Consider the following 22,391-nt stretch of genomic DNA (forward strand, 5'->3'; position numbering starts at 1 on the left):
TGAAAGAGTCTAGCCCAGTGTCTGGAAAATGGATGATGTTAATTAATGTTTCCTAGGGTTGGAGTCCTCCCTCCACACCCTCCATTTCCCTCCTCCCGCCTACCCCCGAAAACTCCAAAATTCAAACATCTTTCAAGATGTCCAAAAGGCACCACTCTACGAAGCGCTTCCAAACAACTTCAGGCAGTATAGCCCTTTGGTTAAGAGTGCTGGGCTTCTGGAATCAGAAAAGACCCCCCAAGTTTAAAACCAGGTCTGCCATTTAGTAACTCCATGACCTTGGGCAAGTTACTTACCTTTCTGCATCTAGGTTTCCCACCGGTAAAATGAGATCATCATGGTACATATCTCATAGGGTTGTGAAGTATTAAATGAGATATGCACATAGAGCACTTAGCACAGTCCCTGACACTTAGTAAGTCCTCCATAAGTATTGCATAGTAGAAGTAATAGAAAGTTTCCTCTTCGGTAAAATGTTAATAAAAATGCCTCCCAGGGTGTGGCAAAGTTCTGCTGCAAAAGTCTTTTAAACTGTAATGCTGAACAAACGTAAGGGATTAGTGTATACCTTAAGATATATGGGGCAAAGTTCTAACCTCACTTTTATAGAATATCCCTTCCCTGCACTGGAGGGAAGGGGGTAATAATACCCATTATTAATTAATAGGAAATAAAACCAGAAGATACGTCCCCGGGAAACAAGCAGCAGAAGCTCAAACAGCAGTATTAGGAGCAGCACCCGCATACCGTACCTCGACAATTCCCAGTAGTTCACCTCTAACGCCCCCCTTCCCTTGGAGCCGCGCAAGCGTACACTGATTTTGCTCCTCTCTCCCTCATGCCCCCGCCTCCAACACCCTCCGCCCCCCCCACCCCCCCACCACGCAGGCGCATCTCCTTAAGTCCTGTCCCTACCCCCCTCCTCTTTCTCTGCATTTCGTTCCCCCTCCTCTTCCAGCACCTCAGCAGGTTCAAACTCTTCTGCGTGAGGGTGGCGGTGATCGAGAGGTCACGTGATGAGCATCCTGCTGCCCAACATGGCGGAGTTCGACACGATCTCGGAACTGGAGGAGGAGGAGGAAGAAGAAGCGGCAACGTCGTCGTCGTCGCCGTCGTCGTCGTCGTCGGTATCGGGGCCCGACGATGACGAGGAAGATGAGGAGGAGGAGGAAGAAGAGGAGGAGGAGGAGGAAGAAGAAGAGGAGCAGGTGGAGGAGACGCCGCCCCCGCCTCGGGTAGTGAGCGAGGAGCATCTGCGGAGATATGCCCCCGACCCTGTATTGGTGCGGGGCGCCGGCCACATCACTGTGTAAGCGAGAGGGAGCCATGGGGTTTGAGAAGGCTGAGATTTGGCGACAGAGGAATAAGGCAATCGAGGGGCCTGTGGAGTGGGGGAGGGCTGACTGAGGCATATAGTTAGGAAAGGACACCTTGTCTAAATGGAGAAACTGAGGGAGACAGGTGTAAAGGAAGTGAGGAGAAAGCAAATGTGATGCACCAACACCGGGTAAAAAGTGAGTATAGGACAGGGAAGTTAGGGGGTTGGGAGCCAGAGGGTTTGGAGTAGGGGTGAGTCTCCTTGCTTCTGTGTATGCTGGCGATGAACAGTCTTTAAACTGCAGGATGTACCAGCGGACTCTTTGCCGCTAAGATTGATGTCTGGTGGAACACGGTGACAGCTGTAACAAGTGACGAGACCTAGGCTTGGACTCTTCAAAACAGAAACATAATATATTTTGTGAATAACATTATAGAATATCCACCCATCCACGTATTCATCCATCCATTCTTCCTATCTAATCCCTTTGTAAATGAATTCAATAATCCTTTCCGTGTCTTGATCACTCCTCATTCTGACGTTTCTTAAATATCACACAATTAGAGGTTCAGGTTGAGAAGTAGCTATGAAACGTAGAAAGAGCAATGGATTGAGAGTGAGGGCTCTTGTATGTTAGTCCCAGCCTTGCTTCTTACTGGCCCTGTGACCTTGGTCAGGTTACTTCCCATTTCTGGGCCTTGATTTCTCCATCGGTAAAATGAGGGGTTTGGAGTAGATGGTTTTTAAAGCCTTTCAGCTCTGAGATAATTTAACATACCTGCAGGAGATTTTGTATTCCCAAATATTAAATATGCAAACATTAAATATATATGGAAATTAGTCCCCTAGGAGCTGAGAATGATTTTTTGAAAACTCATACAGAGTTTTTTTAAAAATTGACATCTTGGATCATATTTAAGAAAATAAAAAGGGGGAGGGACCTCATAGCATAGTAGTTGGCAAAGCAGAAGAAAAATTTAATGGTTCTCTGGGCTTTGAAGAGTGCTTTCTCGTTTTTATGTGCTTGGACAGTAAATACTTGGAAGTTTGAATATTGTGTCATGTTCATCCTCTTAATTATGCTATCATTTACTGAGTTTTCAAAATAGGACTATTTTTTCTTATCAAGTCATGCTGCCTGTAATTTTGATAATGGCTCACCTACCCTCTGACTTTCAGTTGAGTTCATATTATCTGAAATCATATATTATGCACCACCTCCCCCCATCATGTTAGCTTTTAATTTTAACATGCTGAGTATTTTAATTGTAATATACTTTTGTGATCTTTGCATGAAAAGTATTAAGGAAGATTTTGAAATTGTGGAAGAGTGTGGGGAGATTTTAGACCTGTCTTTTGGTTAGGCGATTTTAACACAATTTCTCTTGGTCCAAGAATTTTGCAGATAGCCTACAATGTTCAGATGCCAGCTTACTGCGCTGTTTTATTTCCATTCCTTTCATCACTAGGGAAACAATTTATTACTCAAATTAATTATGATTCTGGTACCAAAGGTTACTTTCATGCAGATTATTTCATATCAAACAGAAAAAGGCTTTTTATTCCAGTCCATAATTTTATATTCCAGCATTCCTCCCCTTCATTTTTTTCTAAAATTCAGAAAACAAAGAACAGGCAAGAAAACAGAATTTAAGTTCCCTGAAACTTATTTGTGGTTCCATTCTACTCCTCACACAACCATGGTGAAGTACTTAACAACCTATTTTCAATTAAAAGCAAAGCACTGACACTTGCCATGCCCAGGCCCTTATGATAGGTGTAATGTCCCTCTCAGCTTAAAAATTCTGGAATAAGGAGTGTGAAATAATGGTGCTCATAGTAACTGCTGGTATTAATTGAAGCCAAAACCTGAAAAGCAGCAAACCAGTACTTGAATTGCTAACCAGTGTACATAGTTTGGAAAATTACTTAGTTGTATTGTACACATTCTCTGACCTAGAAAGCATGTTTGATGTTAAATGAGAAACTGGTCTTTCTATGATAGGAAAACCTTCCTTACAACAGGTAAAGTAAGATCCTTAGGAAATAGTTAATCTAATTCTGAGACGTCTAAAATATCAGCCTCTTTAATTTTTTTCTGGCATGGGAGTGTTAGTTGCCCTATCTGAATGAAATATTTCTTATTCTCTCCCATTCTTATTTTTTTCATTCTTCGTACAGTCATCTGTTCTTTAGAGGATGTTGTTTCTTTTCAAAGTTTAAAATTTGAGAACCATCACCTCAAATTCAGTATATCTTAAACCCAATTTATTTTCCCTCCCCAGATTGGCTGTGCATTCCAGTTGCCCCATTTCTGACCCTGATACTGCCATTCCAATCTTCCAGGGTAATATTTCAAGTCCTTGAGTCATTTTTAACTCTTCCTTCTCCTTGAATTGTCCTTTGCCAGTCTGTTCCAGAATTATGTCATCATGCCTTTTAAAAGGTCTATTAGATTATTCATTTCCTCCATTTCTACTGGCACCTCTCTAGTTTGGGTTGCCATCATCTCCTGCTTGAATTGCGGCCACAGTCTGCCACCTCTCCCCACCCCAATCCATCTGCATGCTTGTGCCAAACTAATTTTCGTAAAACACTGTTTAATCATGTCACTTTCCTGCTGAAACACCTGCACTGGGTCTTAATTAGGTTTGAATTCCTGTGCTCTCTTCCTCCACCCTCAGAGATCATGGAGTCCCTCTGCTTGTTCAAAACTCACCCCTCCACTTATGCTTTCCATACCCTTCTCTTCCAGCCTCCTCCCAGGCAGCCCCTCTCTCTATAATATTACCTCACTCAGCCTCTCTATTGGCTCAGCCTGTAAACATATTCAGAGTCTCTCTAATTCTTTAAAATTAAAAGCCTTCCTAGACCTACATTCCCCATTAGCTATTGTCTAATCTCTCTTCCTTCTTTCTCCAAATTTCTTAAGAGTAGCTGCATTCACCATATCTATTTCCTCTTTACCCTTCTGTAATCTGGATTCTGCCACCATGACCACAGACAAACTGGTATCATTAAGATCACCATGACCCTCCTGTTGCTAAATTAGTGGGCATCTTCAATTTCCTATCTTTCTGGTCCTCTCTGCTGCATATAATGACTCCCTCTTTCTCAGAGGCTTTTACTCCAGGGGTCATAAACACACTGGCCTTCAGAGGCGAGACGGGTCAAGAAAATAGTGCAGCATGAGTAATGATGGGGCCTTAGTTGAACTGGAAGGTATATGTTTTGCCTAAAGGTATTCAAATTCTGATTTTAAAAAAAAACATTTTGCCAGCCAAACAAATCTAGGAATTCCTTGGCCACTTCACTCTTCCTGGTTCTCCTTATATTTTTCTGGTTATTCCTTAACTGCCTCGTTCATGGGTTTCTCTTCCTTTCTTGCTCCTTGAATACTAGTGATCTCCAGGGTTTTGTTCTCAGCCCACTATTCTCATTCCCTACTCTATCTAGATAGTCTCATCTTGACTCTCATGGTTTCAATTATCTGATGTCTCCCAAATATGTATCAGTATCTCTATACCAGACTCTGCTCTGACTCTTATCTGGACTTCCTCACCTAATGGCTCACTGACATCTTAAATTCAACGTATTCAAAACAAAACTCATCCTCCCCCCCTCACATCCCCTCACACCCCCGTCCCAACCTCTCAAAAAATTCCTCCTATTTCTGAGTTCTCCAACTCAGTTAAATGCACCTCCTCCTATCCCATTATTCATCAGTGGTTCCTCTTTCCCACTCAATCTTCTCACAGCTAAGCAATCAGTGGGTATTAATAATATATGACCTAAAATGTTCTTCTTTTCCTCCCTACCACCACTTCCCTGATTCAAGCCCCTTTCACCACCCTACTAGTCATCTTGTCTTCATCCTTGTCACCTCCAAATCTATCCCTCAGCCTGCTGCTCAATGGAGACACCACTTTCTGTTTAAGACTTCTGTGGTTTCCCCTTCATCCATAGGATCAAGTCTAAGCTCTATAACATGGAATATAGAACTGGACCCTGCCTATCTATCAGCCTAATCTCTTGACATTTCCCTTTACTGCTTGTATTTTCTTATTCACAGTATGCTGTTTCTTATCTCTTTGCCTCTGCTCAAGCTGGGGCCTTCATCTAGAATCCCAGTACCCACCACCCTTACCTCATAAGTCACCACCTCCTGCAAGTCTTCTCTGCCCTGAATAAATTGGAAGCAGAAATGGCAGGACAATCACTGGTTACGTCTGAATTCTCAGTGCCTAACACAGTGCCTGCCCTGAAGTAGACACTCAGTAAAAGTGAGTTGAATAAATACTGGTTCACTTTAGTAAAAATATGCCCACCATAACGTGTGCTGTATTATAGGCCCTCAACAAATGATAGTTAGTTGAATCCTCCTCTGGAGAGTACTTGTGTTTCTGAGCATAGATACAATAATACTACCAGATTTGGGGTGGGGGGTATGGCATGCCCTTACCTCTGAAAGGTTTGTTGAGCAAGACTTTATGTGTCAGAATACCCCTGTGTACTTATATCATCTTTACACATTGGTTTTCTTGTTACTTATCAAGATATCATTTAATGTCTTATCAATCAATTATAATTTTTTGAGAAGTCGAATGACCTAACCAGAATAATTGTAATTGCAAATCTGAGATGATGATGATCATAAATGGATATTTGGGTATCTTTTTTCAAATTAAAAATTTTAAAAAGTGTCATTACGGCAGATATATTTGATGTGCTACTCATTGCTGTATATATGCCCAGCACAAAGAACAGTAACTGCCATCTTCTATGTGTCAGTATGCCAGTATGATGGGCACTACCATTTAAATATTGTATAACACACCTAAAATATTTTATTAAAAGATACAAGAATGCCTTTAATATATATGTAAATGGCAAAATTAACTCCCACAGATTTGAGGTTTTAGAAACAGAAATAATGAAATGTCTCATGTAAGTATTGTTTCAGAAATACTATACATTTGAGTGATGTAGCTTAGTATCTATCATTTTTCATCTTGATATTTTTAGGATGAATATTTGGATCCACTGTATTGAATTATAAGGAAAATTACATCTCATGAGATTTTTTTTCTTATTTATAGGTATTACCACACTCTTTATATTACTTAAAATATATAGATATTTACCCTTGATAATACAGCTGTATAGAAGTTAGTAGAGATGAGAGGTTACCAATTCTCAGGAATATATAAAATTCTCATTAAAATTAATCTAAAAGAGCTGAAGTGATTATATACAGAATTGAAAAAAGATGGCCAAATTTGTCAAACAGTGCATTTCTGCAGAAAGTTAGAGAGCACTACAAATATTGATACCTCTCTAATCAGTGAATGGAATGCCTTTTCTGTAAACAGCTGTCTTTGAGGAATTACAGTGAAGCATTGTTAATTTGTGTTTGTATAAGGTAAGTATTTTATAAGATTTTAGGCTTTGAGAATACTGAAGCTATGGTAACTTGTCATTTTACAGGGCGGCAAGACATGATTATTTCCATATGGAAGATTAAAGAAGTTTAACTAATTTTTTAAAATCTCTTTTAATTGAAGGGCATAGACTTTCCTTTTTCTTGGTATAGTAAATAGAGATCAGTGCACGTGCTTCAGAATCAGTGTTACTATAAGTGCATAGTTTTCTAGTGAAATGGTTTTTGTTGGCAGAATTTTACTACACTTTGATGTGTTTTCTTAAACAACCTGAACACATAAACTTAAATTTGAGCAAGGTTTTCAAAGGCTGATGTATAGTCATTTTCAAAAGAATTAAAAACAGTAAGGGGTATAGGGAGGGAGAAAAGAGGGAAGAGCAACTAGAGGACCCATCCTTCTTTACCTCAGTTTCCTTTACTCCAAAGAATTGTCCAAGAAATTAAAATTTGGGGCATTGGAGACACTTAACAAATAAAATACAATCATTAAGAACCACCAGCTGGGTCAGCTTCAAACACATAATAGGCTCTATATTTAATGAAGCCGATAAAATGACAGTGTGAGCAGTTCCCAAGTGCCTTTGTCTAATGCTGAAGAACCCCACATCTTGACTCATGTCTATCACTGATCAGTAATGGGTAGATGAGCTTGTCTAACCTCTGTGGACTCACAGTTCTTAACTTAATGGTTTACTTATGAAACAAAGCTGAGGTGTTCATTTAGCAGGAGCCATTTCAACATTTTCCTAGTAGCTGCTAAGTAAAATGTTGTGCCTAAGATTATTTAAGTACTTGTTTTAGGAGCTGAATATCTAATGGAGAAGTTAAGGAAAGAAATCCCTGGTGGGCAAGAACAGAATTGCTACTACCTTTTAGCCAAAATTATGAGAATATGTTGGGCCTAGTTTGCCTATCTTTATACCTTTTGAAGTAGATAAATGTAGGCCATAATGGAGTGTTTTAAGAAATAAAATGATACTTTCCTTACCATTTCTTTTTTGTTTTTATAAATTTTTTGTCCACCCTGCATAGCTTGTGGGATCTTAGTTCCCCGGCCAGGGATTGAACTTGGGCCCTTGGCAGTGAGAGCACAGAGTGCTAACCACTGGACTGCCAGGGTATTCCCTCCTTACCATTTCTAATATACTTTTTATATTTTAGAAAATACAGTCCATTTTTATATTAGAGAAGAAAATTTGTAATGTGAATTTAGCAAGGATTTTTTGAGGACCTGAGCACTGGGCTAAGCACTATGAAGAATACAGAAAAAACAAAGTACAGGTCTTGGTTTACAAAGCTAACAGGAAAAATCTCCTTTAAGAAATTGGTGTGGATCAACGAAGAATAAAAGAAAATATTTTATTAAATTTTGAATTGTGTAGTACAGATTAAAGTTGGCTATGAGTGTTCAGAGAAAGGGAAATCCATGAAGGCTTGCAGCAGGGGTTGACTTGAGCCTTGAGGACTGCATTGGATTTAAACTAGGGAGAGGAAGCAAGAGAAACCACATGAGCAAAGACAAGAGCCAACATAGCAGTGGCAATGGAAAGGAAGGAAATGATATGAGAATGATTTCAAAGGAACAAATAACAGGACTTGGGACCACCTGGATATAAGCAAGGTGCAAAAAATAGGAGAGGGAAGGTCCAAAAAATGATACCAGGGTCTAGGTTAAAGAGAGTCAATGGGGCTTCCTTGGTGGCGCAGTGGTTGAGAATCTGCCTGCCCATGCAGAGGACACGGGTTCGAGCCCTGGTCTGGGAAGATCCCACATGCCGCAGAGCAACTAGACCCGTGAGCCACAGCTACTGAGCCTGCGCGTCTGGAGCCTGTGCTCCGCAACAAGAGAGGCCGCAACAGTGAGAGGCCCGCGCACCGCGATGAAGAGTGGCCCCCGCTCGCCGCAACTAGAGAAAGCCCTCGCACAGAAACGAAGACCCAACACAGCCAAATAAATAAATAAATAAAATAAATTTGAAAAAAAAAAAAAAGAGTCAATGTGCCATTGATAGAGATGAGGAATTTGAAAGGGGGGAGCCAGTTTCCAATAAAAGGTAACTTTTAATTTTAGAAGTGTTCACTTGAGGTGTATTATTTTGTAGCAAGATATCCAAATGGAAATTGTTATTTTTGTTGTTGTTGTTTTTTAATTTATTTTATTGAAGTATAGTTATTTACAATGTTGTGTTAATTTCTGCTGTATAGCAAAGTGATTCATTTATATATATGTATATATTCTTTTCCATTATGGTTTATCACAGGATATTGAATATAATTCCCTGTGCTATACAGTAGGACCTTGTTGTTAATCCATTCTATATATGCTAGTTTACATCTGCTAATCCCAAACTCCCACTCCATCCCTCCCTCACCCACCCTCCCCCTTGGCAGCCACAAGTCTGTTCTCTATGTCTGTGAGTCTGTTTCTGTTTCATAGATAAATTCATTTGTGTCATATTTTAGATTCCACATATAAGTGATATCATATGGCATTTGTCTTTCTCTTTCTGACTTACTTCACTTTGTATAATAATCTCTAGGTCCATCCATGTTGCTGCAAATGGCATTATTTCCAAATGGAAATTTTTAGTATGCAGTTAGAGATGAGGGACTAGAGCATGTTGGGAAATATAGAACTAGAGGTATAGATTTGATGGTCATCAGCATAGAAGTGATTGTCAAGGCTATTAAAAATAGATGAACTGTTATAATTCCTTTAGAAAGAGGAGCAGATGACTAAAAGCTAAACTTTGGGAAAAGACAGGAGTGTTAGGAGAGAGTGAATGAATCGGAGAATGTTAAGAAGGAGTGGTGAACAACATCACAGGCTGCAAAGTCAGGGGGGAAAGTTCTGAGAAGAGGACATTGAATTTGGCAATAAATAAGATGAACTTGTCTTTCTAAATAAATTTACCGAATAAGGGATTATTTTCAGTAAAGTAACGGCATCAAAAGAGAAATTTCAGAAGGTTAGGGACTTCCCTGGTGGTCCAGTGGTTAAGACTCCGTGCTTCCAACACAGGGCCATGGGTTCGATCCCTGGTGGGGGAACTAAGATCCCACATGCCACACGGCACAGCCAAAAAAAAAAAAAAAAAGCCAGCATGTTCATTCAAAAGGTTAAGAAAGGAAGGGATAATATTAAGGAAGTGGAAACAGTGGCAACGAAAGTTCATTTGTCTGGTGATAAATGCAAAGAGAATAGCAAAGCTAAAATTTTTTTAAATAATAGAAATATTCCATGCATTTTGAGGAATACATCTGTCTATATCCTCTATGTATTTGATATGTAGTAAAAGAATGGCAACTGGGAGAAACTATAATGGCAGCAGTCTCTAATGGAGGTAGGAACATATTATTAACATTGTATCTAAAAGGCAAAAGGGGAATTCCCTGGTGGTCCAGTGGTTAGGACTCAGTGCTTCCACTGCAGGGGACACGGGTTTGATCCCTGGTCAGGGAACTAAGATCCCACATGCTGCACTGCACGGCCAAAAATAAATAAATAAATAAATTGGATTATTTTTTAAATTTTAAAAAATAGAAGACAGGCTATAAGAATGGAAATAGAGCTCTGCTTTCAAATGTATCATGTCTACCTTCTATAAATGAAACCTGTATCTATTTCTTTGTTATGCAATAAGAATTAACTGTGGAATAATGAATTCAATTACATCTTCTTGACTAGTGATAAGGTCACTATTTAGCTAAATATGATTTGAATGAAATATGTTTCTTGCTCTATTAAATATTTGTCATGTTACTGATTGCTTAGCTAGTACATAATTACAAATATATATTTAATACTAGAGTATCAGTTTCTCAAACAGCACATGAAAGTTGCCATAAAAATTCATGTACAAGAGTACCATTTTATTTTTAAGTTTGGCTATACTCCTCTATGTATAGATTTAAGGGGGATGTTATGAGAATGTTATTATAAAAATGTAATGCTCTCGTTATGTGTTGTACTGACACCTAGAGAAGTAATGAAGTTTTTTAATGAAGTTAAGGTCTTTTTATAATTGCTAATTGATTTTCTCAACTCTTTTAAAATATAGAATTTGTTGTTTTAAAATACATTTTAAACATGCAAGGTAAAATATATTTATGTACAGATATGTACCTTGCTGCTAGCTGCTAAATATAGAGAGTCTTTTTGCACAAAAAGAACACAAAGATTGGCTTTTGTCCTTGAAGAGGAGCTATTAGCATAAATGATACAAGGAGACTATGATTCTCACAGAGAGTTTTAATAGGACGTTGGATTCTTAAGATGTCTTTAAAGTGACCCTAAGACCAAAGTGCAATAAATCAGTAGAATCAAACAGGACATACAGTAGCTTATTATTCAACAAACTTTTATTAAGCACCTACTAGATTCCATTGTGCTACTAAGCATAGTGGAAGATAGCAAAGTAAATAAGCCATAGTTTCTGTTCTCAAGGAGCTTAATATAGGACAGAAAGAATTTAGGGATTAGCATTTGAATTTTGGTTGCCTCCTCTTACTATGTGACTTTGGGCAAGTCATTTGATTACTTTTTGAAAAAATTTTTTCTGAGTGTCAGCTTCCTTCTCTATAAAACAGAGATAACAATACCTCTCTTGAAGGGTTGTGAATTTTAGAGGTAATGTATTTGCCTAACACAGTGTCTAACCCATGGTAAGTAGATAGTTACTGGTAACTGTTACTATTATTGTCTACCTCAAAAGGAGTTCTTATTAAATGTTAGTGTTTTTTCCTTTTTGCTTACACTAACATAAAATTGTAGTCACTCTGATATATCATCTAACATGCAGGAAGTGACCTTTGTTATTCCTACTGAAATCAATCACCAAGTAGGTGAAGGAAGGCTTATAAAAAATCATTTTGACTTAGTACAGATTTCAATGAGTGTACTTGAAAAAAGTTAGAGCTTTTGAGGCTGGGATCTGTTTTCTCAAAATTGGTTGAACATATACATAAAAGCCATTCATAAGGATCAACCTTTGAGTATCTGAATAGTAACTGATCGGAAGTTGTCAAGCTCTATAGTTCCAAAGGTTACATTAGTTTTTATTAGGAATTTTCATATATCCACAGAAGTAGAAAGAATAGTATAATCCACTCCCACATACAACCCATCAGCCAGTTCCAACAGTTATCAATTAAAATGGGTTTTAACAGAAATGTTTCAATCAAAAGTTGTGATATTTCCCGCTCTGTGTCAGTGTTTCTCTATTATTTTTTAATCTCATATGATGGTTTTAGTTAGAATCCTACTTTAACATTGGCTCCTTAAGTTTCTTTTACTATTAATTTGGATTAATAGTCAAAGATTTATTTTCTATAAATATCAAATTATTTTTAGGACATGCTTTTAAGTCACAACATCAAAAGAAAAATGCATGGCTTTATAACTTTTTTAAGGGAAAGAGTTAAATATGCTGGGTAGAATATATTTTGTTCTGTCTTTGTTTTTAAGGTTTGGCTTGAGCAACAAGTTTGATACTGAATTTCCCTCAGTTCTAACAGGGAAGGTAAGTGAGAGTTTGCATTGAACTTTTCAATTCTAAAAACATTGTTTTATGGCTTATTTAGTGTTATGACAAGTGCTTTGACTCACTGTAATGAAGTCTAATAATAAGAGGTCAGGGTAATTGGAGGCTATGTCGTTAGTGACTGAAAGCTGTCTCCGTGACTACTAGCATATGACCAGTTATTTTGTTCATGTCCATTAATGCCAGCCATTATTTACTTATCTGTTCAGTTTTTCCAGTTTTGCCTTTTTTCTCAGCACTGGTAGCTATAATTGTTTTCATTTAGGTCAGTAATTTCCAATGATTTTAGAGTTAACGAAGTTATCAGTGTTCAACTTTGTATCACTCTATGATTTTTAAAGTGTCCTGTGATGTGATTTGTTATACATCAAAAAATCAAATTTTTGGTTGGACATTTTTCTGTCTTTTAGATAGCTTGAGCTTCTACAATTGGATTCACTGCAATAAATTGTTATTACCTTTTTGTTTCCTGGTTCCTCTACACCCAGTAGTATCTTCTAGCATCGAGGCTCAATATTCAAAGACTTCCTAGGATTCAAAACTGTTTGGAAAATCCTCTTACAACAGTAATGCTAACTTCTAAACCCAAAGGAAAAGGCTCTGACTAAGGCAAAAAGAATATATAAAACTCCTAGTGTATTGTCAGGTACTTATTAGCTTCACAATGTAAGTTTGTGGTTGTTATTGATAATTCTTCATCAGTATATCCCAGTTTCACCCTGATTGTTTTTCCAATTTTCTCTACTCACCAGCTTTCAATTTTAATTGCTTTTGCTACTTTAACCTTCTTCATCTGAGTAATCATTTGTTCTCAGTCCCAGCAATAATTTGTTCTCTTTGACTGTTGACCTTTTCTGTCTCTCCTGATGTATAATGTCAAATCATTCCATATAGTACTAAACAAGTAGTGATAGTCCCTAGCTAAGTGAACATTAGAAAATATGTGGCCATTTATCTTTTTAGGATACAAAGAGCCCTTTGGTTTGAGATTTTGGCCTCACTCTCTAGTATGTTCTACCTTCCTATCCTGATCATTTAGAATTATTCACCAATTTAAGCAGCAGTTCAGATTTAGATTTGTTTTATATGAATTAATCATAAATTTTTTTCCAAGGGAAAAATAGCTATGGAAAAAAATCTCTTGAATAGTAATTTGTCTGTGGAAAGATGGCAAATTCAATATTAAAATTAAAGAGAATGTGAATTAAAACATCTCCAGTGGAAAACTTGTTCTTTATGTTTCCCTTGATGCTGCTGCATGTGTTGTCTGGGCAGTTACATCCAGCTTTATTATTGGTTTAGTTGAAAAAAAGTTTGAATTACAAATCCAAGTAACTCTAGAAAATGAATAATCAAAAAATATGTCAGAGAATAGAGTTCCCAGGTGTAAGAATTATCCATCTTTGAAATTGGCCACTTTTATGTGCTCGAGGAATCTTCAGAATATTTCTTCACACCTCTTCATTTCTTTCCAAGCCTTCTAAAACTAGAAATTCCACCAGCACAAAAGATAGTCGTTTTTTAAACTAGGGAAGTAGGAATATTAAGCTGCCTTTGGTATGCATTCACACAACCTAAATGATCTGGATATGAACTGTTCTTAAAGATATCCATTCTTTTCAGGTGACCGTTTTCGTAACACATAATGATTGGATATTTATTCTAGTGTGCATTATTTAAATGCACAAAATTTCTCATATATTGAATGAGGCATAAATGATACAGTGATGTTTTTCCTAGTTTAGTGTTTGGTGATGAAAAAACACTAAAAGGAATTCTGAAAGTCTGATTTTTTTCAAAGTCACATGATGACTTTATTTTCTCTTTGATGAGATGATTTTTCTCCGGTAGGCACTATTTCATTTGTATAGGTTATTTTGGATTATCAAAATGCATCTCTGATAACTGTGGGGTCTTGAGAGGCAAAAAAGAATTTACATGTTTCAGAAAAAAACTAAAAGAAAAAAAAAAGGTTTGAATTCCAGACTTAGCAGCAGTGTAAGTATATTTCAAAATGAATAAATGCAGTAGGTAAAATAGAAAAATAAATCTGCATTTTACAAAACCAGTATTCCAGCATGAGTGGAATTCTATATAGCATTTATGCCTAAACTAAGCAAAATTGTGGAGTGAATTCTGAAAACCTCAAAAGCCATTTTGTTAAGCTCTGTGGCTCAGTATTAATTTTGTGCTTCTTATGTGTTCATGCTTTTAATATAAATAAAAAGATAATCTTTTATATTAAGTTAAGGAAAGATTGTTTCCTCCTTTCACTGAAGATAAGTTCTCCTGTCGTGATAGGACATGTCAAACAGGTGTATACATACAGATTCTGGTGACCAGAAAATGAAAGAACCACAGAACTTCAGAAAAGAAATAAAAGCTTCCGGCCCTCAGCTTGAAACAATTAAATGGTGTTACAGGGAGATTAGTGTGCAGTGTTGGGAACCATAAACCATAAAATCCACCTTTACTATTGCGATCCAGTATGACAAGTGATTGATTGGGTTGTGTTCCCATGATTGAAGGAGGCAAATCAGTCCTGCTGGGTTTTGCTTAGATTTTCTTCTGTTTGCAAAGTCTCTTGCATCCTGTTATAAAATATTATGACCCTTTCCCCCACCTTTATGATGTGGCTTTCTTTTTTCTTTCTAAGAAAGTCAAAAGGAATTAAATGTTTCTTTACAACCTGCCATTCAGCTACAAAGTAAAGGGCTTCTATCTAACCTTCATTACTAGAAATACTCAATTATATGGAAGTAAATGAGTAAAATGTTATTAACTCTGATTCCACACAGTTAACTAAACATTTCTTTCACATTGTTTAAAATCGGGAGTTAACCAATTCTCATTTCCTATGCCTTTATCTCTGTTTTATGACTTTTACTGTTATTCAAATACAGATTTTTTTTTTCAAAGACAATTCTGGCTTCCTTTTAAAGTCAAAATGAAGATTTCAGTTTATTCTTTGAAATTCTAGTAAAAGTTTTCTTTTCAATATGTTTCTGTTATGACTTCAAAAAATTTGAATTCTCATTTTTAGTAACTTGAATGTTTTAGTTTTTAATTTGTCCATAGTAAGAGAGTACAAACTGTGAATATTATGTGTTAAAAGTGGAAAGTATTGGTGGGGAAGAAGGAAAATTGCCACATTTTAGAAATGCTTTTGTTAATTCATTTCCAGAAGCATGTAATGAAAGATAAATCTTATAACAAATTTTATATACCTTGGCATATAATTTACTTCATTCACAGTGTTTTAAACAAAAATCAAATTTTACATTTTGGATTGATTCATTTCTGACTTTAGCCTCATTCTTTACTTTTTCTCATCTGTGCTTACACGCTTTTAAATAAAAGTTTTAAATAAAAATTTTACTTTTTAAACATAAATTTAAATTCTAATTACAAGCACTTAAATTTGTAAATGGACAAATTTAATAATTCTATGAGTTTCTATCAAAATTTGCCATATTTAAAAAATGTATTAGTGTTTCTGGATAAACAGTTTAAAGAAAATTGATAATAATGTTATATTACAGATTACAGCTAAATATGTAAATATATTTTCCTTATTTTAACTTCCATTTGCTTGCTCAGTGGTTTACTAGGAAAAAAGAAGTTGAATATCACTGTTTGAGAGGTAAATTTTAAGATAGCAACTTGGTACCTTGATTTTAAAAAGAACGTCTTTTCTCTAAAGAATTGAAAAGCATTAAATTTGCATTCAAAATGTAGCAGTTTATCCTTTTGTTTATAAGAGACTGTGTAGCAAAGCTGTGGAGTATTAAGTTACCTGACCCAAACCTTCAGGTGATATTCCATGCAAAAAAGAGCTTTGCTTTTCTTTCTCCAAATCTAGTCAGATATGATTCACTGACTTCCTTTCTCAAAGCATTCTAGTTAGGAGGTCCTTTCTAAGGTATAATTTCAATTCCCTGTGAGGTATGTAATAGACAAATTATTTATTTCACTTTATAGATGGGAGACTAAAACTCACAAAAATTAAATGAACTTACCTAGGATTTTTTATAACTAATAAGAAACTAGAATCTAGATCTTGACTTGTTGTCTTAATGTGCTTAGCCTGTTGTTGTTTTCTATTTTCAGTTATAAGCCATGGTTCTCTGAATTTATTTTCATATTTACTCCAGATATTTAGTCATTTATTTGGAATTCTTTTCACTCAGTGATTGTCTTTAGGTCATATTGGAGAATGAAATCAGTTTAGTTTCCTCCTGTAAATACAGTTTTGAGCCTTACAATTTCACAACTTGTTAACATATTAGGAAGAAAATCTAATTTATAGGTTAAGCGATTAACATTATTGGGTGGCATGAACAATTCTAATAAAGCTAATATAATTATTTAATGTTTAAATCATGATGGTACTGAATTCTGTGGTCATGTATCTTTCTAACTTCTGCTAATAGGTATGTATTGTAGTATTGATTCTAAGACATGTTTATTAAAAGACAAAAATGTAATAAATTGATTCCTCTAATACAATTTTTACTTGGAAGAGTTATAAAGCTCTGTATTTTTGATACCAAACATGCTAGTGGGGTTTTTATTTTACAGCAGCTTATTTTTCCTAACAATTTCATAATTTTTGCTTGCACAACCAGATGGCAGAATTTTTTTTCCCATAGATTTTACAGTGTGACAGCTTTCTAAATGAAAGGGAATCATTTTTGTGATCCAGAAATGTGATTTCACTGAAAGCAAACTATTTTTAGTATACCTTTGAATCCTATAACCTTCAAGCAGAGTTTTTGGTATAAATCTAATTATGCCTGTCATGCTCTTGCCTTTGAACTGACTTTGTCATTGTTTACAGAGAGGCACAAGCAGCCACTTCTAGGAATGGAGGTAGTAATTAAAAATATTAAATTTGTATATTTAAGGATCTCTGAACTTCTAAAACTTATAGCAGCTATGAGTCCATTTTATGCTAATATTAAGACTGTTTTTTGAATGTGATCACTCCTCACTGTCTTTTGTTAGTGTAGCTTTTCCCTACAAACAATGGCAAGTGTTATCTTGTAAATTTGCCAGGGAGAAAAGGTTTGAGAGTTGCCTTTTTAAAGATAATCCAGAAATATTGCCGAGGTCTAAATTTAATTCTATTTACTTTGGTAGTATTTAGGTTTTATTGTTGTATTATGCTTCTAGTCTTACTCAACCTTTAGTCTGAGTGACTGAAGACTATAAATAATATTGCTTTAATAATGAGAATATTTGTAAGAAAACTGCTTGACAGGTATCCTTTACCACCAATTTTACTGTTGTCACTTTATTGTTGGTAATTTCAAAAGATTGTTTTCGAACATGAGAATAAGTTCTGTAAACATGAAATTATATTGTTTTGCTTTCTAATGTCATCCAGGAGTATGTAATACATATTTATAGGGAAAGATAGGGAGGAAATATATTTAGACGTGTAATTCCTTAAAGTACTTGTAATAAGACAAACATTTTCTTTAGATTTAGAGATAAATAGTAGAAAGCTGCCCCCAGACTGCTAAAGATTGCGCCCTTGTTGTAGGTGGCCCCAGAAGAATTTAAGACCAGCATTGGCCGTGTGAATGCATGTTTGAAAAAGGCTCTCCCAGTCAATGTGAAATGGCTGCTGTGTGGTTGTCTCTGCTGCTGTTGCACACTGGGTTGCAGCCTGTGGCCCGTTATTTGTCTCAACAAAAGAGTGAGTAACCATTTTATTGTGTAATAATAATGAGCTAATGTTTATTGAGCACTTGCTTTGTGCCAAGTACTTTACAGAATTTATTAAATTCTCATAACAATGCTGTCCGCATTCTAGATATAAAGAAACTCAGGGTCAGAGAGATTAAGTCATTTGTCCAACCTTTATCAACGCTTTATCGCTTAATATGGGTTCCAATCATTATTTTAAATAAGTGCAAAGTAAGTGGAGTACTTAAGTAAATATAAATGTGACTGGGCTACTTATTCTTTTTACAAAACCTGAAGCTATGATTTAAAGTATTTCCAAGCCACAGGTATATGGGAGAGTTTCTTCTCATCTGAAGAAAGGCAGAAGTGAGAGTAATCTACAAAGTTGGTAGGGGAAATCCTTGTTAGTTTTGAACATGTCGAAATAACATTCTGACATGACATTACCAGTTATGTCATGGATTTAAGACTACTACATTTATCTCGTCTTCTTTAAAATTTTATTTTGATCTTTAGAATGATTTTCCCCCCAGTGGGAAGATATTTTTAAACTTTTTAATTGAAGCCAATGAGGGAAATTAATTCATTTTACCTACAGTTATTTTCCCTGTACCACATTGATGATTTCATTTAAACTTCTAAATAATAATTAGCCTACTGAACCATATTCAACATCACAGCACCTTGTGGGGGTATAATTAGTGATGCAGTTGTTTCATAAACCAAAAAGATTCCCAACAAGTACTCATTACATTTTCCTCTCCATCTTTCTCTTGCCCTCCTTAATGTCTACTTCAAAAAAACAAATAATAAAATACTGCCACCCCTATAACTTTTTGAATGGAAAATTAGACATTTTATTAATTCTCTTGGTCACTACCAGTAGATCAGAGCTTTATTTTAAATAGAGCTTAGTTTATTGTTTGTCAAAGCATGAACAATGTTCTCAAATGGCTTTCTATAAGTTAAAAAAATGACAGCATAAATTTTTCTTTAATTGTCATATCTTTTAAAAGTTACAAATCAATAACTCCTACCCATCCTCATTATTTTTAAAGCCTCAATGTGAATTAATTATGGGATTTTTTCATTACACAAATATAGCCAATTTCAATTACTTAAGAAGAGAGTTTTTGGTTTTAATATTATCCAGGATCTTTTTTTCTGATGACCTGTTTACGTATTTGCCTCTTTATTAATACCTCCGCCACAAGGCCTGAAATAGAAACAATTTATTCAGTCATGTATTTTACTATGATCACTACTGATATGAAATTAATACTGATGCTGTGATTTCTCCCCATCTCCCACTACTTTGGTTAGGAATTCATATTGAAATTGAGGCATCAGTGTATTCTTAGATCACTAATCTGTCAGTTTTAAAAAGTTTATTTAGTACAGATATGCAAACAGTTGTCCTGTGGGCTAAATCCAGCCCACTCTGTTTTTTAAACATTTAAATCAGTTGCCAACATTTAAAAATTAGAATATTTAAAGCAAAATTTGAAACAGCCAGCGTCTCTTGTAAAATCTAAAGCTCTGACAGTATTGGACCCACATGACTATATTTCAGCAATTGGCCCTTGCTGAGTGGTGGCTCCTTCCTTTAAATAGGACACGTGGTCTCTGGTTCACCATAGAACTACGCAGCGTTTACATTATCTGCCTTGCTCTGTACACTTTATAGTTATGGCCGTTGATTTTGTACATACTATGTTAACACACTAGACAACGAAGCACCAAGCACATGCTGGTAACCTTGTACAAGACACCGTCCTTTCTGGAGCCTCAATTTCCTCACCTATAAAATCCAGATAATATTAGTTACTTTTATGGTGGTTGTGATAATGAAGAGATTTAAGGCCCCTCACTGCTTTTTTTTGTCCACATGGAGAAATAAAAAATAAAATACAACAATTTAAAAATGGCTCTAGCCATTTCTAACAGGGTATCTAGCTTCATAGAAGTCACGTCTGTGTTTATCCACAAAATAAAACGGAAATAATATGATTAATCTGCCCTGTGTCACAAGGTTGCTGTGTAAATGAATGATTGTAAAATGTTTCCAAGAAAAGAACTTCTTAGTAAACAGTCTGCCTTGTGAACTTTTTTTTTTTTTTTTTGCCAGTATACATCATGGACATTTTTTTCCAGCAAATTAGTTGAAAGAAAAGAAATACAGACCAGAATGCCCTGAGCTGCTCCTAGTCTCTCTTGGCTCTGGTAGGATTCTAAGCTTACATGACATATGAAATGAAGGTCTTTGCTTACCCATTCTTACATTTACCACTGTGATATTACAGTCAATTTTCAGGCCTAATCCTGCCACCATCCTTAAATTTGAAATTACTTTTAACATTTATCTTTTTTGCTATAATATTTGCTAAACTGAGAGGGATGTTCAGAGGGAAGGGACTGTTATCTCAGTCTTACAACATGAACATAATGTTGTTTTCCTTATGATTTCTAATTTCATTCCATTGTTATTGGAGAAGATACTTTGTATGGTTTTAATCTTTTTTTTATTTATTGAGGCTTGTTTTGTGGCATAACATATGGCCTATCCTGGAGAATACTCCATGTATACTTGAGAAGAAATTTGTATTATATTGTTATGGGGTGGAGGGTTCTGTATATGTCTGTTAGATCTAGTTGGTTGACAGTGTTGTTCAAGCCCTGCCTTTCTTTACTGCTCTGCAAAGTTGTTCTATCCATTATTGAAAGTGGGGTATTGAAGTCCTAACTATTACTGTAGAAATATCTATTTCTCCCTTCAGATTTGTCAGTTTTTGCTTCATGTATTTTGCAGGTCTGTTATTTGTGTATATATTTATAATTGTCATTTCTTCTTGAAAGATTTATATTTTCATCAATATATATTGTTATGTAATTAATGTTTGTGTTCCCTCAAAAGTCATATGTTGCAGCCCTCCCCTCTAATATGATGGTATTTGGGGGTGGTTGGTATTTTGGCCTTTGGGAGGTACTTAGGTTTAGATGAAGTCATGAGGGTGGGGTCCTCATGGTGGAATTAGTGCCCTTATAAGAAAAAAATAGAGAGCTTGCTCTCTATCTCTCTACCATGTGAGCAACAAGGAAGTTGTCTATAAGGAACTTATAGACAACTATAAGGTGTTCTTCTATAAGGAAAAGGGCTCCCACCAGAACCCAACCAACCATGCTGACACTCTGATCTAAGACTTCCCATACTCCAGAACTGTTGTTTAAGCCACCTAGGATATGGTCTTTTGTCATAGTAGCCTGAGCATATTAAGACATAGTAGTGTCCATCTTTTTCTCTTGTAACATTTTTTTTTACTTAAAATCTATTTTGTCTGATATCATCTATCCCAGCTCTTTTTCTGGTTACCATTTACATGGAAAATCTTTTTCTGACCTCTCACTTTCAACCTACTTGTGTCTTTGAATCTAAACTGAGTCTCATGTAGACTCATGGATCATATTTTTTTGTTTGTTTGGTTTTTTGTTTTTGTGTTACCATGTTATGTTAAGATTTCTTTTCTTTTTTTTATTGGGATGTAGTTGTTTTACAATGTTGTGTTAGTTTCTACTGTATAGCAAAGTGAAGTAGATAGAGTTCCCTGTGCTATACAGCAGGTTCTCATTAGTTATCTATTTTGTACATATTAGTGTATATATGTCAATCCCAATCTCCCAGTTCATCCCACCCCCCCTTCCCCCCCTTGGTGTCCATACGTTTGTTCTCTACATCTGTGTCTCTATTTCTGCCTTGCAAACTGGTTCATCTGTACCATTTTTCTAGACTCCACATATATGTGTTAGCATACGGTATTTGTTTTTCTCTTTCTGACTTACTTCACTCTGTATGACACTCTCTAAGTCCATCCATGTCTCTACAAATGACCGAATTTCATTCCTTTTTATGGCTGAGTAATATTCCATTGTATGCATGTACCACATCTTCTTTACCCATTCCTCTGTTGATGGACATTTAGGTTGCTTCCATGACCTGGCTATTGTAAATAGTGCTGCAGTGAGCATTGGAGTGCATGTGTCTTTTTGAATTATGGTTTTCTCTGGGTATATGCCCAGTAGTGGGATTGCTGGGTCATATGGTAATTCTATTTTTAGTTTTTTAAGGAACCTCCATACTGTTCTCCATAGTGGCTGTATCAATTTACATTCCCACCAACAGTGCAAGAGGGTTCCCTTTTCTCCACACCCTCTCCAGCATTTATTGTTTGTAGATTTTCTGATGATGGCCATTCTGACTGGTGTGAGGTGATACCTCATTGTAGTTTTGATTTGCATTTCTCTGATAATTAGTGATGTTGAGCATCTTTTCATGTGCCTCTTGGCCATCTGTATGTCTTCTTTGGAGAAATGTCTATTTAGGTCTTCTGCCCATTTT

General features: G+C 36.0%; 1 protein-coding gene across 2 annotated transcripts in view; it reads left to right on the plus strand.

The window, feature by feature from the left end:
• Positions 1-881: 881 nt before the first annotated feature.
• The window catches only part of CHIC1 (cysteine rich hydrophobic domain 1), a 56,007-nt gene continuing 34,497 nt past the window's right edge, over positions 882-22,391 (plus strand). For both annotated transcript variants that reach the window (XM_082447465.1, XM_082447464.1), the window contains exons 1-3: positions 882-1,309; positions 12,229-12,283; positions 17,853-18,008. In XM_082447465.1, coding sequence (XP_082303591.1) covers positions 1,017-1,309; positions 12,229-12,283; positions 17,853-18,008 — 504 coding nt within the window. In that variant the 5' untranslated portion in view covers positions 882-1,016. The remainder of the gene's footprint in view (positions 1,310-12,228; positions 12,284-17,852; positions 18,009-22,391) is intronic.

This window comes from Balaenoptera physalus (genome assembly GCF_965194825.1).
Source record: "Balaenoptera physalus genome assembly, chromosome: X".
Classification (NCBI taxonomy): Eukaryota; Metazoa; Chordata; class Mammalia; order Artiodactyla; family Balaenopteridae; genus Balaenoptera; species Balaenoptera physalus.